Raw genomic sequence first — 13,474 nt, 5'->3', positions numbered from 1 at the left:
GAATAAAATTTTAATAAAATCAATACCAAATACTAAATTCTAAAACTCTGTACTATCATTAGATGCTATGAGGAAGGTTAAAAAAAAAAAAAAAAGAAGGCACAACAGAAATCACGAGAGAAACTAGGATATTAGTGTGGAAGAACAAAAGGCTTATTGTTTCAGAAAGCTTTGAGATGGATTTTGAGTAAGAAGTACAATTTTAACAACTTAAGAGAAATTTAGACATCAGTTAGCCTAGATAAATAAACCATCATAAACAGTAGAACAAAATATGCTTGGGTAGTTGTATTTGTTTTACGTTGCTACTCTAACAAATCACCACAAACTTAGTGGCTTAAAACAAAACAAAAAAAATATTATTTTACATTTCTATAGTCAAAGTCTGACACTGTTCCAACAGGGCTAAATTCAATGTGTCAGCATTAATACACTGCTTCCTGAAGCCTCTAAGACACACTCTCTTTCCTTGCCCCTTCTAAGCTTCTAAAGGCTACCCACACTCCTTTGGTCTTGGCCCCCTTCCTCTAATCCTCAAAGCAAAAAGTGTTACACTTCTCTGAGCCTTTCTTCCATAGTCTATCTCTCACTCTCATTTTCTGCCTACCTCTTCTACTTTAAAGGACTCTTTGGGTTACATTGGGCCCACCCGGATAATCCAGAATAATCTCCTTATTTTAAGGTCAGCTAATGATTAGCAACTTTAACTTTTCTTTAACATATAAGCTAACATACCATAGGTTCTAGGGACTGGAATGTCCAGGGATATGGACATCTCTGAAGGACCATTATTCTACCCACCACAGTAGTGAAGAACCCACTGGTTATGAAATAAATATATGGTACAAAAATTAGACCAGAGGAATATGTTACTTTGTTCAGAGTTTAATATGTATATACATAAAATTTCTGAGTAGTGGAACAACATATATAGATTTCTACTTAGAAACAACAAATTAAAAGATGGGCATCTGAGGGAACCTGGGTCAATCAGTCAGTTAAGCATCCAACACTTCATCTTGGCTTGGGTCATGATTTCACGGTTTGTGTGATAGAGCCCCATGTCGGGCTCTGCACGGACAGCACAGAGGCTGCTTGGGATTCCCTGTGCTTTCTCTCTCAAAATAAATAAGCATTTGACAAAACCTAATATTTTCATGATAAAAACACTCAAAAAACAATAAACAGAACTATTAACATTATAAGGGGCATTTTTTTAAAAAGTCCACAGCTAGCATTATAGTAAATGGTGAAATCTTTCCCTCCAAGGATCAATAGGACAAGGATTAGAGTACCGGGGTGGCTCAGTCAGTTAAGCAAACGACTCTTGATGTCAGCTCATGTCATGATCTTACAGTATGTTAGATCAAGCCCCGCGTGGGGCTCTGTGCTGACAGCGTGGAGCCTGCTTGGGATTCTCTCTCCTTCTTTCTCTCTGCCCTTCCCCGACTCACACTCTCTCATTCTCAAAATAAATTTTAAAAACATTAAAAAAAAACAAACAAAAAACAGGACAATGGTAACTATTTTTGCCACTGCTATTTAACACTGTCCTGGAAATTCTAACCAGAGCATTAGACAAGAAAAAGCAGTAAGAGACATACAAAGTGGAAAGGAAAAAGAAAAATTATTTCAAAAACGACAAAGAAAATTCCAAAGAATTCACAACAAAGGCACTAAAGCAAGTAAACAAATTCAGCTAAGTTGTAGGACATAAGATCAACATTCAAATATCAGGTTTATTTCTAAATACCAGCAATAACCTAAACAGGATAACCTAAAAAGGATATTAAGAAAACAATTCCATTTACAATGGCATCTAAAAGAACAAAACACAACCTAGGAATAAATCTAACCAAGGAGGTGAAAGACTTGTACACAGAAAACTATAAAACACAGCTCAAGGAAGTTAAAGACCTAAATAAATACATCCTGGGTTCGTAAGTGGAAAGCCTTCATGATAACATGACACTAACTATTCCCCAGTCTGATCTACAGTTTCAGTGGAATCCTAATCAAAATCCTGGCTTCCCCTTGCCAGAAATTGAAAACCTGATCCTAACATTTATATAGAAATTTAAGGGATCTACAATAGCAAAAAACAATCTTAAAGAAAAAAAAAAAGTAAAATCAAAGACTCACACTTCCTGATTTCAAAACTTACTATAAACCTATAATCAACAAGACAGTTTAGGACTGGCATAATGAGAGACCTACAGACCAATAGAACAGAACTGAGAGTCCATAAATAAGCACATACATCTATGGCCAATTGATTTTTGATGAGGATGCTAAGGCCATTCTATGGGGAAAGAACAGTCTCTTCAACAAATGAATTGGGATAACTGAATTTTCAAGAACAAAAAGATGAAGTTGGATTCCTATCTCATACCATATACAAAATTAACTCAAAATGGAAGATCTAAGAGCTAAAATTATAAAACTCTTTAAAAACCAAAACAGGGGCGCCTGGGTGGCTTAGTCGGTTAAGCGTCCGACTTTGGCTCAGGTCATATGAGACCTCACGGTTCGTGAGTTCGAGCCCCGCATTGGGCTCTGTGCTGACAGCTCAGAGCCTGGAGCCTGCTTCGGATTCTGTCTCCCTCTCTCTCTGTGCCTCCCCTGTCCATGCTCTCTGTCTCAGAGATGAGTAAACATTAAGAAAAAAATAAAAAAAAACAAAAAACATAGGAGTAAATCTTCATGATCTTGGATATGGCAATGGATTCTTAGATATGACACCAAAAGCATGAGCAATAAACCAGACTTTATCAAAATGAAAAACCTTTGTGCAAAGAAAATTATCAAGAAAATGACAAGACAACCTACAGATAAGAAGGAAATATCTCCAAGTCATGTATTCGATAAGTGTTTAATATCCTTAATTATATAGAACTCTTACAACTCAAAGACAAAAAGATAAACTAGTCTATTAAAAAATGGGCAGGGGCGCCTGGGTGGCGCAGTCGGTTAAGCGTCCGACTTCAGCCAGGTCACGATCTCGCGGTCCGTGAGTTCGAGCCCCGCGTCAGGCTCTGGGCTGATGGCTCAGAGCCTGGAGCCTGCTTCCGATTCTGTGTCTCCCTCTCTCTCTGCCCCTCGCCCGTTCATGCTCTGTCTCTCTCTGTCCCAAAAATAAATAAAAAACGTTGAAAAAAAAAATTTCAAAAAAATGGGCAAAGGACATGACAAACATTTCTCCAAAGATGATATATAAATAGCCAATAAACACATGAAAGCATGCTCAACATCATTAGTCATTAGGGAAATGCAAATCAAAATGACAATAAGATATCACTTTACATCCCTTAGGATGGCTATAATTGAAACAAAAATGAAAAATAACAGGGCGCCTGGGTGGCGCAGTCGGTTAAGCCTCCGACTTCAGCCAGGTCACAATCTCACGGTCCGTGAGTTCGAGCCCTGCGTCAGGCTCTGGGCTGATAGCTCAGAGCCTGGAGCCTGTTTCCGATTCTGTGTCTCCCTCTCTCTCTCTGCCCCTCCCCCGTTCATGCTCTGTCTCTCTCTGTCCCAAAAAAAATAAATAAACGTTGAAAAAAAAATTAAAATAAAAAAAAATGAAAAATAACAAGTGTTAGTTAGGACGTGGAGAAACAGGAACCCTCATCCATTACTGGTGGGAATGTGAAATGGTTCATGTGCTGGAGACCCGTCTGGTAGTACCTCAAAGAGTAAAATACAAAATTACCTATTTGATACCATAATTCTAGGTATATAAACAAGAGAACTGAAAGAAGGACTTACACAAGTACATATATACACACGGGCACAGCAGCACTATTCTCACATCCAAAATGTGGACAAAGATCAAATGTCCATCAATAGATGGATAGATACAATGGAATATCATCCAACCATAAAGAGAAATGAAGTACTGCTACATGTTACAACATGGAGAAAATTGGCTAAATGAAAGCCAGACACAAAAGGTCACATATTGCATGATTCCATTTATAAGAGATATCCAGAATAGACAAAATATATACAGACAGAAAGCTGGGTGGTCATTGTCAGAGACTAGGACTAGAGTGAAATGGAATGGAGAGAAAGTGCATTGTGCGTAAAGTGTTTTATGCAGGAGTGATGGGAATACTTTATAAATAGAGGTGTTAGCTGCACAACACTGGGACCACGTACTAAATGTCACTGAATTACGTTCACTTTAAACAGTTAATTTTTTAGGGGCGCATGGGTGGCCCAGTCAGGTTAAGTGACCAACTTCGGCTCAGGTTATGATCTCACAGTCCGTGGGTTTGAGCCCCACGTCAGGCTCTGTGCTGACAGCTCAGAGCCTGGAGCGTGCTTTGGATTCTGTGTCTCCCTTTGTCTCTGTCCTTCACCTGCTCACATTCTGTCCCTCTCTCTCAAAAATAAATAGACATTTAAAAAATAATAAACAGTTAATTTTTTAGAGTGAGAGTGAGCGGGGGAGGGGCAGAAAGAGAGGGAGAGAGAATCCCAAGCAGGCTCCATGCTGTCAACACAGAGCCCGACACAGGGCTTGATCTCATGAACCATGAGATCATGACCTAAGCTGAGATCAAAAGTCAGACATTCAACCAACTGAGCCACCCAGGAGCCCCTAAATGGTTAATTTTATGATGTGAATTTCACCTCAATAAATTATTATTTTAAAAAGGATGGGGGAAGTTCTAAGTCTCTAGAACGGCAGCTGTAAAACGTAAAGTGAAGGCTATCTAGCCTAGGCCATCTCCAAATCCAATTAAACTGAAATCTCCAGTATTCTTTATTTGTAACAACTTCTCCACAGGATTCTGATATGAAGCCAAATTTGGGCACATCACTGCCTAGAAAAACCTTTTTCCTGTACCTTAAAGTTATAGAGAATGCATAAGATCTGCAAATCCATGAATATAACTACATAAATATATATTAAATCTTGCTTGTCACAGATTACTTACAAATCAGATCCCAGCTGGTAAAACATTCCTTCTGGGTGTGTCTGTGAGGGTGTTTCCAGGAGATGCTAGAATTTCTGTCAGTAGACTGAGTAAGGAATATCCACCCTAACTGGAGTTAAGTATCCTAATGGGGCAGGCATTATCCAATCTGTTGAGGTCCTGAACACAACAAACAGGCAAAAGACCGATTCTCTCTTAACCTGGAACACTGGAACTCTGGGTTCTTGGGCCTTGGTATTCTAGGACATACACATGCAGCTCCTTAGTTTCCAGGCCTCTGGATTCAATCTGAATTATACTCCTGGCTTTCTTGGTTCTACAGCTTGCAGAGACCGTGCTATTTCTTAGACTTTATAACCATATGAGCCAACTCCTATAAATAAACCTCCTCTAATACATATCTCTATATATCCTATTGGTTCTGTTTCTCTGGAGAACCCTCGCTAACACAGCATTATTGTTGCTTTTATCTGGTCTTTTCTTAATGCTAAAATATAATTGATGACTAGAGCTTTATTGTAAAGGACTCTTGGATATATGCAGTTCTTTCAACTTTTAAAAAGCTGATTATAGGTCTCAACCATTTTCACTCCTAATGCATACCATCCATCTAAATAATTACAAAGATCATAAACTATGTGTAATTAGGCCCATTCAACACTTGCAAAGCCTAAACTTTATTATTCCAAACAGTTATGGTTCTGCAGACTTGGCAAAAAACCTTATATAAGATACCAGACAGCTAGCCTGTTCTTTACTCAAGCCTTCTAAGGACAGAGAGATAAAGCCGAAGAGTCTTCAGAAACTAACCATGCTGGCACCTTGATCTTGGACTTCTAGCTTCCTATTCTGTGAGAAAATATATTCCTTTTCTTTAAGCCATCCCCTCTATGGTACTGTTATAGCAGCCCAAGCTAACACAACATGACTTAGGAAAAGCATATTAAAACAGTAGGGTCTATTTTTAATCATTATTAAAACAATAATATTTAAACATACCATGCCCTAATGACAGTGGAATAGTAGCCAAATTGATACATCTTTATAATGCTGAAAGCTATACAAATTAGTATAATGATTTGAGAATAATCTGGGTTCTAGAATGAAGAATAACTCTTCAGAACCAGAACCATAAGTGAAACAGCAAAATATTTTATTACTGGCTGTCAAGCAGACTAAAAGACACCAACATACATGAACTTTCATTTCATGACTGCACTGGTTGACATTTACCTGTGCACACTATATAGGAAAAATGACTTGTATACTCCTTCATAAAAAAAAAAAAAAACAACATCTGAAATCTTTATATTTTTACTTTTTTAAAAAATTTAAGTAACCTCTACATGCACCATGGGGCTCAAACTCACAACCTCGAGATCAAGAGTCACATGCTCTTCTGACTGAGCTTTAAGTAAAGCTTCATACTGTGTTTCACAACTCACTAGTACTAAAAAGATCAAATAGTGTGTGCTTTCCACTCAATTTTGCAGTGAATCTAAAACTACTCTAAAAATTAGTCTATTCTAAAAAAAAATTATTTTTTATTTACTAAATTCTAAAGAACAGAGAGATTCTGAGTTGCTATAGCTGTAAAGTTCACAGTGCATTACAGGGTGTATGAAAGCCTCATTTTAATACATGGCCAGGCAAATGGAGTTTGTTGGCTGTCTACTTCTGAGAACACAGTTACATGTAACCATGAAACTATTTTTGAGTTCACTCAACATATTACAAAGTAGACAGGAGTAGATACATAGTAGTACAATCACTGATGACAAGTTCATATTAAATTTCCTTTGTTCTCCAAGTTCCCCCTTGATATTTATAAATTTCACAAATATGGCAATGATAAAGGTAATGTTAAAATAATTAAATTCATTCATATATACTGCAGCGTTTACTTCTTTTGGGGCTGTAGTAATGTGTACATTGATGTATTTAGCAAAACTGTAACAAAAGCTCTTGTGATTTTTAAAACTTCACATAATAGGGGCACCTGGGTGGCTAAGTCAGTTAAGTGTCTGACTCTTGGTTTCATCTCAGGTCATGATCTCACAGATTTTGAGCTCAAGCCCCACAGTGGGCTCTGCGCTGATAGAGCGAAGCCTGCTTGGGATTCTGTCCCCCTCTCTGCTCCTCCCCTGCTCACTCTCTATCTCTCAAAAATAAATAAAAATAAACTTTAAAGGGGCGCCTGGGTGGCGCAGTCGGTTAAGCGTCCGACTTCAGCCAGGTCACGATCTCGCGGTCCGTGAGTTCGAGCCCCGCGTCAGGCTCTGGGCTGATGGCTCAGAGCCTGGAGCCTGCTTCCGATTCTGTGTCTCCCTCTCTCTCTGCCCCTCCCCCGTTCATGCTCTGTCTCTCTCTGTCCCAAAAATAAATAAACGTTGAAAAAAAAAAAATTAAAAAAAAAAAAAACTTTAAAAAGTTATTTTAAAAAATAACATTATAACTTATTTTCTAACAATAATAGTCTCTACAATATTTATTTTTAATGCTTGTGAAGTTAATGTAGCAAAAACTTCTTTTAAGTTTATTTTTTTACTTTTTTTTTTAATGATTATTTTTGAGAGAGAGAGACAGAGAGCGTGAGCAGGGAGGGGCAGAGAGAGGGGGAGACAAAGAATCCAAAGCAAGCTTCAGGCTCTGAGCTGTCAGCACAGAGCCTGACACAGGGCTCCAACCCATGAACCGTGAGATCATGACCTGAGCTGAAACCAAGAGTCAGACGCTTAACTGACTGGGCTACCCAGGAACCTTCCCAAAACTCTTTCATCAAGTCCCTTTTTCTGGCATTTGAATAGTCTTCTACTTTTGTATTTTTGATTGGTTTGTTTCACTGCCCCTTCCCCATCTCTAATCCTGTTATAAATAACACTGCAGTAAACATTTTGATGACTACAGCAATTTGACCTCAAGGTCCACCACTGTCTACCACAGGTGACAACGCAGGTAGGTGAGAGCAACAACCAACAAGAATATCCCTTTGGCCAAGAAACATGAGCCCCAACCTTTAGAATCACAAATACGGACATAGGCCCTCAAAAAGTTCAATTCTGATAATCATTTCCAAAGTGTAGCAAAGATAAATTATGTGAGAAGAGTCTCTGTTTTTTAAAGATTTATTTTATTTTGTTTCATTTCATTTTAAAGACAGAGTGTACAAGCAGAGAGAAAGAGAGAGAGAGAGACAATCTCAAGCAGGCTGCATACTCAGTGCAGAGTCTGACATGGGGCTCAATCCCATGACCCTAAATCAAGAGTTAGACGATCAACCCATTGAGCTACCCAGGCACCCCAAAGATTTTATTTTTTTACGTAATCTCTACACTCAAAGTAGGGCTTGAACTCACAACCCAAGGATCAAGAGTCACATGCTCTGCTGACTAAGCCAACCAGGTGCCCTATAAGTCTCTTATGACCACCATGACTATATCAAATTAAATTCCTAACCACGCTTTATCACTTCTTTAAAAAGAAAACATTAGGGGCTCCTGGGTGGCTCAGTCGCTCAAGCGTCCAACTTTGGCTCAGGTCATGATCTCGTGGTTCATGGGTTTGAGCCCCACGTCAGGACTCTGTGCTGACAGGTCAGAGTTTGGAGCCTACTTCAGATTCTGTGCTTCCTTCTCTCTCTGTTCCTCCCCTACTCGTGCTCTCTGTCTCTCAAAACTAAATAAACATTAAAAAAATTAAAAAGTAAACATTTGTGGCATGGAAAACAACTGCATATTTATAAGATACGAATGAATTATTTTCCCATTGAAAATTTGATTATGAATATGAAAAAAACTTTTTAAAAAATAATGATCCAATGCTAAGTCTTGAGACAGAACTAAATAGTCTACTTTAATAGTGAAAAAATAGTCGAAAGGGAAGTTTACATACACTTTATTCCTTCACAGTTTTGAATCCTTTTCCTTGTTTTTTGTTTCTTTTTTTTTTTTTTTTAACATTTATTTATTTTTGAGAGACAGACGCAGAGCATGAGCAGGGGACGGTTTGTTAGCACAGAGTCCGACGCGGGGCTCGAACTCCTGAACTGCAAGACCATGACCTGAGCTGAAGTCAGACGCTCAACCAACTGAGCCACCCAGGCGCCCCTTTTGTTTCTCTTTGAGAGGAGTTTGGGATTAGGTAACTTCAGAATGGAAACAAGTGAATACATGGCTTTTAGGTGAATTAGTTCTTAATAGCAAAACAAAAGCTTGAGTCTTCTCACTTCACTCATGCTATATAAAATCCATAAATACTACATGGACAGAAACACAGGAGTATTTCTACGTGCGCTGAACTCGTTTTGAACTTCTTAAACAGTGAATTGTTTCTATAGTCTATCTCCTACAAGGGGTAACTCTGTTATACAGAATAGTGTTAAGGTATTCACTATTGTTTATAAATATTGTGATTATCTCAAATACTAAAGACATTAAAGAAAACAAATTCTGGGAGCTTATTTCTGGAAATGCAACTACACATCACCTTTTGAGCACCAGTTTGTCTTGTTTAAAAAGAAAGGCAAAGATAATGCCTCGAAGAAAAAGTAAATTGTGTAAAACAATAAAGCTGCTTGCTCCAGTGTGCTAATTTATATGGAGATCCAAATTCAGGGTTCAGAGCTCTAGAGCAAGTTCTTCATTTCTTGCCTACAGGCATTATGTTGCTCTGTTTCTGGAGCAAAGGAGCTTCCCAATATCCACCAGAGCAAAAGAAGGGACTATATGACCAAGGCTGCAAATTTTAAAAAGGAATTTTAATGCATGGTCCACAGCTTCAATAAAGTAAGACCACCTCAGAGCCTTAATACAATGAAAAAGATTACAAAATGGTAAAGGAGTGGACTATAAGGATATTTTAGAGGTCCTTTACATAATGATCCTGAGAAACAAAATGCATCATTCCAGCATGGTTATAGATTAGCCCAAAGCTAAGTGTCTTTCACCAACAAAACTAGAAATCACTCCCTCAGGCATGTGAAATGTTCCATAGAAGAACCTCACCTTGGATTTATTCTAAAAGAGGTTCTCAACTGCTCTGAAGCAATTACTAAAAGGAGGCCAGTCCAAATGTAGTAGGATAAATTCCCCTGAGAAGCTCAATCTGTGATCATAGCAACAGGTAACCCTTGCTGTGAAGCTAGAGGATAGTAATTTGTATGACTTTATACACTAAATTTTTAAAATGTCAATCTTAACACCTAGGCAGTATAATCTTAGGAATAGCAACAATGATTCAAAGTCTCAATCTTAAATATAATAGGGGTCCCTGGGTGGCTCAGTTGGTTGAGCATCAGACTCTTGATTTTGGCTCAGGTCATGATCCCAGGGTCATGGGATCAAGCCTCACATCAGGCTCCACGCTGAGGATGAAGCCTGCTTGAGATTACCTCTCTCTTTCCCTCTGCCCCTCTCCCCTGCTTGCATGCCCCTCTCTCTTAAAAAAAAATCTAGGGTTGCCTGGGTGGGTCAGGTGGTTAAGCATCCAACTCTTGATTTTGGCTCAGGTCATGATCTCACAATTTGTGGGTTTGGGCCCCTTGTTGGGCTCTGTCCTGTGTCAGCATAGAGCCTGCTTGGAATTCTCTCTCCCTGTCTCTCTGCCTCTACCCTAATCATACTCTTTCAGAATAAATAAGCTTAAAAAAAATTTTAAGCTTTATATACATTATATATAAACATATCTATGTGTAGAATACACCGGTATTATGAAACAACCTCCAATTTGGAACAATTAAACTAGAGACTAGTAACTATAAGTGGGGAACCATGAATACTCCCTTGTGGCTACAGCAGAACTACCACAGCATACTGAGATGCATAGGTTATTTTGCAGGACTGTATCTAAAAAATGAATCTTCAGAGAAATTCACAACATATGTCTCTTACCTCATAAATGTTGGGGTGCCACATTTTGGTCAAGAATCTGAAGGTAGGTGGTGAATACGGGTAGTCAATAGGAAATTTAATATGCGCCTGAAAAGGAAAAAAATGAAATGCTAATAAATGAGACTATAGGTTTTTCATCTGCCTAATAATTCACCCTATTATATCCCAGTGAAATTAAACTTTCTATGGAGTAAACTCTTACGATTAACAACTACTCATATACATTTTGTTAGCCCCAATGTCAGAGTTACTATTAATGTTCTTATAGCGTTTTTTCAAATATTCATAAGAGCTTATATTAAATCACCCAAACTCAACAGTCAAATAATTTTTCATTACATTAATATGAGTGAAAAATAGTAATAGGTACAGGTATGTCATACTAATTGCTACATTTATTTTTAACACAAAAAATAACTAATACAACCTTATGGTACATAATACAGAACAAAAATCATTTATAACTCACCTGATTTAAATACTACCCAGAAATAATAAATGCTAATATTTTGATACAGCTCCTTCCAGCAGTTTTTTTGGTATATACATGTTTGTTTCTTTACAAAACTTATTTTCAAAAATTTGAATATACTGAATTTTATAATTTTTCCCCATCCGTATCATACATTTTCCTACCAAATAGTCTCCAAATAGATGATTGTTAGTATCTGTGTAACATTCCATCATATGGATATTAGATAAATCATTTTAAATAAATGATTTCTGTATTTTGGGACATTTGGATTGTTTCTTACTCTTTTGCTATTATAAATAATTGCAGTGACTATCCTTGGCAGTATACCATATTTCAAATATGAAGAAACCCAGAAAGACACTCATTGAACAGTATAGTAAAAGAGCCTGAGAAAGGGATAGAAAGGACAAGCTAAGACTAAATAAGCTACAAAACCCAGTAATCATAGCAAGTCAGGACCCTCAAAAATTCTTCTCTTGATAAAAGCAGTAAGAAAATTGGCAAAAATTTTAAGACTCAATTCTTCAGAATGTAGAAAATAACCAAAGGTTTGCAATAATTCAAGGAGCCTCTATTCAAGAAAAAGAGCTGACTCTCAGTAAGAACATTGGAACTTTGTGGTGTTTTAACTTGTCCCAGTCCCATGACCTGCTCTCCAGGAGCTATGGTAATTAAAACTAACATATCACATTCAAAGTGAAGACAAGCAGTCACAGAATGTGCTGAAATTTCTTCCAAGCCTTAATCCCAAAGAACTGTCACTACCTGACATTTTTGATGGTTCCCTAGAAAAATTCACTTGCAAGACTGTCTACATTTGACCTGATCTATAGCTTGGGCAGTGTCAAAATAACTTTCCATGGGTGTGTTTGCTAACAACAAATGCTGAACTTTAAAGCTGCTTGTTAGGTCAAACAACAGACTAACCAAAAAATTTAATGAGAAAAGCAAGGACAGGGGCGACTAGATGGCTCAGTCCATGAAGCGTCCGACTTTGGCTCAGGTCATGATCTCACTGTTCCTGAGTCTGAGCCCCGCATCAGGCTGTCTGCTGTCAGTGCAGAGCCCACTTCGGATTCTGTGTCTTCCTCTCTCTCTGCCCCTCCTGTGCTCGCGCTGTCTCTCAAAAATAAACATTTAGGGGCACCTGAGTAGCTCAGTCGATTAACCATCTGACTTTAGCTCAGGTTATGATCTCGCTGTTGGTGAGTTCAAGTCCCTCACCAGGCTTGCTGCTGTCAGTGAAAAGCCCGCTTCGGATCCTCTGTCCCCCTCTCTCTGCCCCTTTCCCACTTGTGATCTCCCAAAAATGAACAAACATTAAAAAAAAAAAAAAAAAGAGGAAAAGTAAGGATATGAGATGTGCATAAGGACTTTGAAAAACTCTAACAAATTCCCAAGAATCTAGAATACTGGCCCATATGTAGGGCTGTGTATGCCCAGGCTCTACGAATGTTCAGGAAAGTCATGAGAATTCATCAGAAGGCCCTAAACTGGCATCTCTGGCTATACTGAAGGATCTGTACAGATCTGTACAAAGGCTAAGGCAGAGTTCAAAACTGCATAACTGAGTGTTAAAGGCATGCTTCATTCAATATGCACACAGAACTCCTCTTATAATGCCCAGGAGACTTCTTGGTATCAGGAAATCAAATCAAATCGAACTAAGGAAATTGCTGTCCAATCATTAGCTGATCATTAAACTAACCAAGTGGAGACTTTACTGGCCACATATAAAAATATAGACAATGGGGCGCCTGGGTGGCGCATTCGGTTAAGCGTCCGACTTCAGCCAGGTCACGATCTCGCAGTCCGTGAGTTCGAGCCCCGCATCGGGCTCTGGGCTGATGGCTCGGAGCCTGGAGCCTGCTTCCGATTCTGTGTCTCCCTCTCTCTCTGCCCCTGCCCCATTCATGCTCTGTCTCTCTCTGTCTCAAAAATAAATTAAAAAAAATGTTAAAAAAAAATTTTTTTTAAATAAAAATAAAAATAAAAACATAGACAAAACAGTGGTGCCTGGGGGGCTAGGTCGGTTAGGCGTCCATCTTTGGCTCACGTCATGATCTCACAGTTCGTGAGTTTGAGCCCCACATCGGGCTCTCTGCTGTCAGCACAGAGCCTGCTTCAGATCCTCTGTCTACCCACCACCCCCCCAAAACTAAATAAAC

General features: G+C 38.5%; 1 protein-coding gene across 2 annotated transcripts in view; it reads right to left on the bottom strand.

The window, feature by feature from the left end:
• The window catches only part of UBE2R2 (ubiquitin conjugating enzyme E2 R2), a 118,596-nt gene that overhangs the window by 21,810 nt on the left and 83,312 nt on the right, over positions 1-13,474 (bottom strand). For both annotated transcript variants that reach the window (XM_030292717.1, XM_030292716.1), the window contains exon 2: positions 10,832-10,918. In XM_030292717.1, the coding sequence (XP_030148577.1) occupies positions 10,832-10,918 (87 nt within the window). The remainder of the gene's footprint in view (positions 1-10,831; positions 10,919-13,474) is intronic.

This window comes from Lynx canadensis, chromosome D4 (genome assembly GCF_007474595.2).
Source record: "Lynx canadensis isolate LIC74 chromosome D4, mLynCan4.pri.v2, whole genome shotgun sequence".
In the NCBI taxonomy this organism is placed as follows: domain Eukaryota; kingdom Metazoa; phylum Chordata; class Mammalia; order Carnivora; family Felidae; genus Lynx; species Lynx canadensis.
Note: the sequence above shows the minus strand (reverse complement) of the source record. Positions and strands in the feature narration are given on the sequence as shown.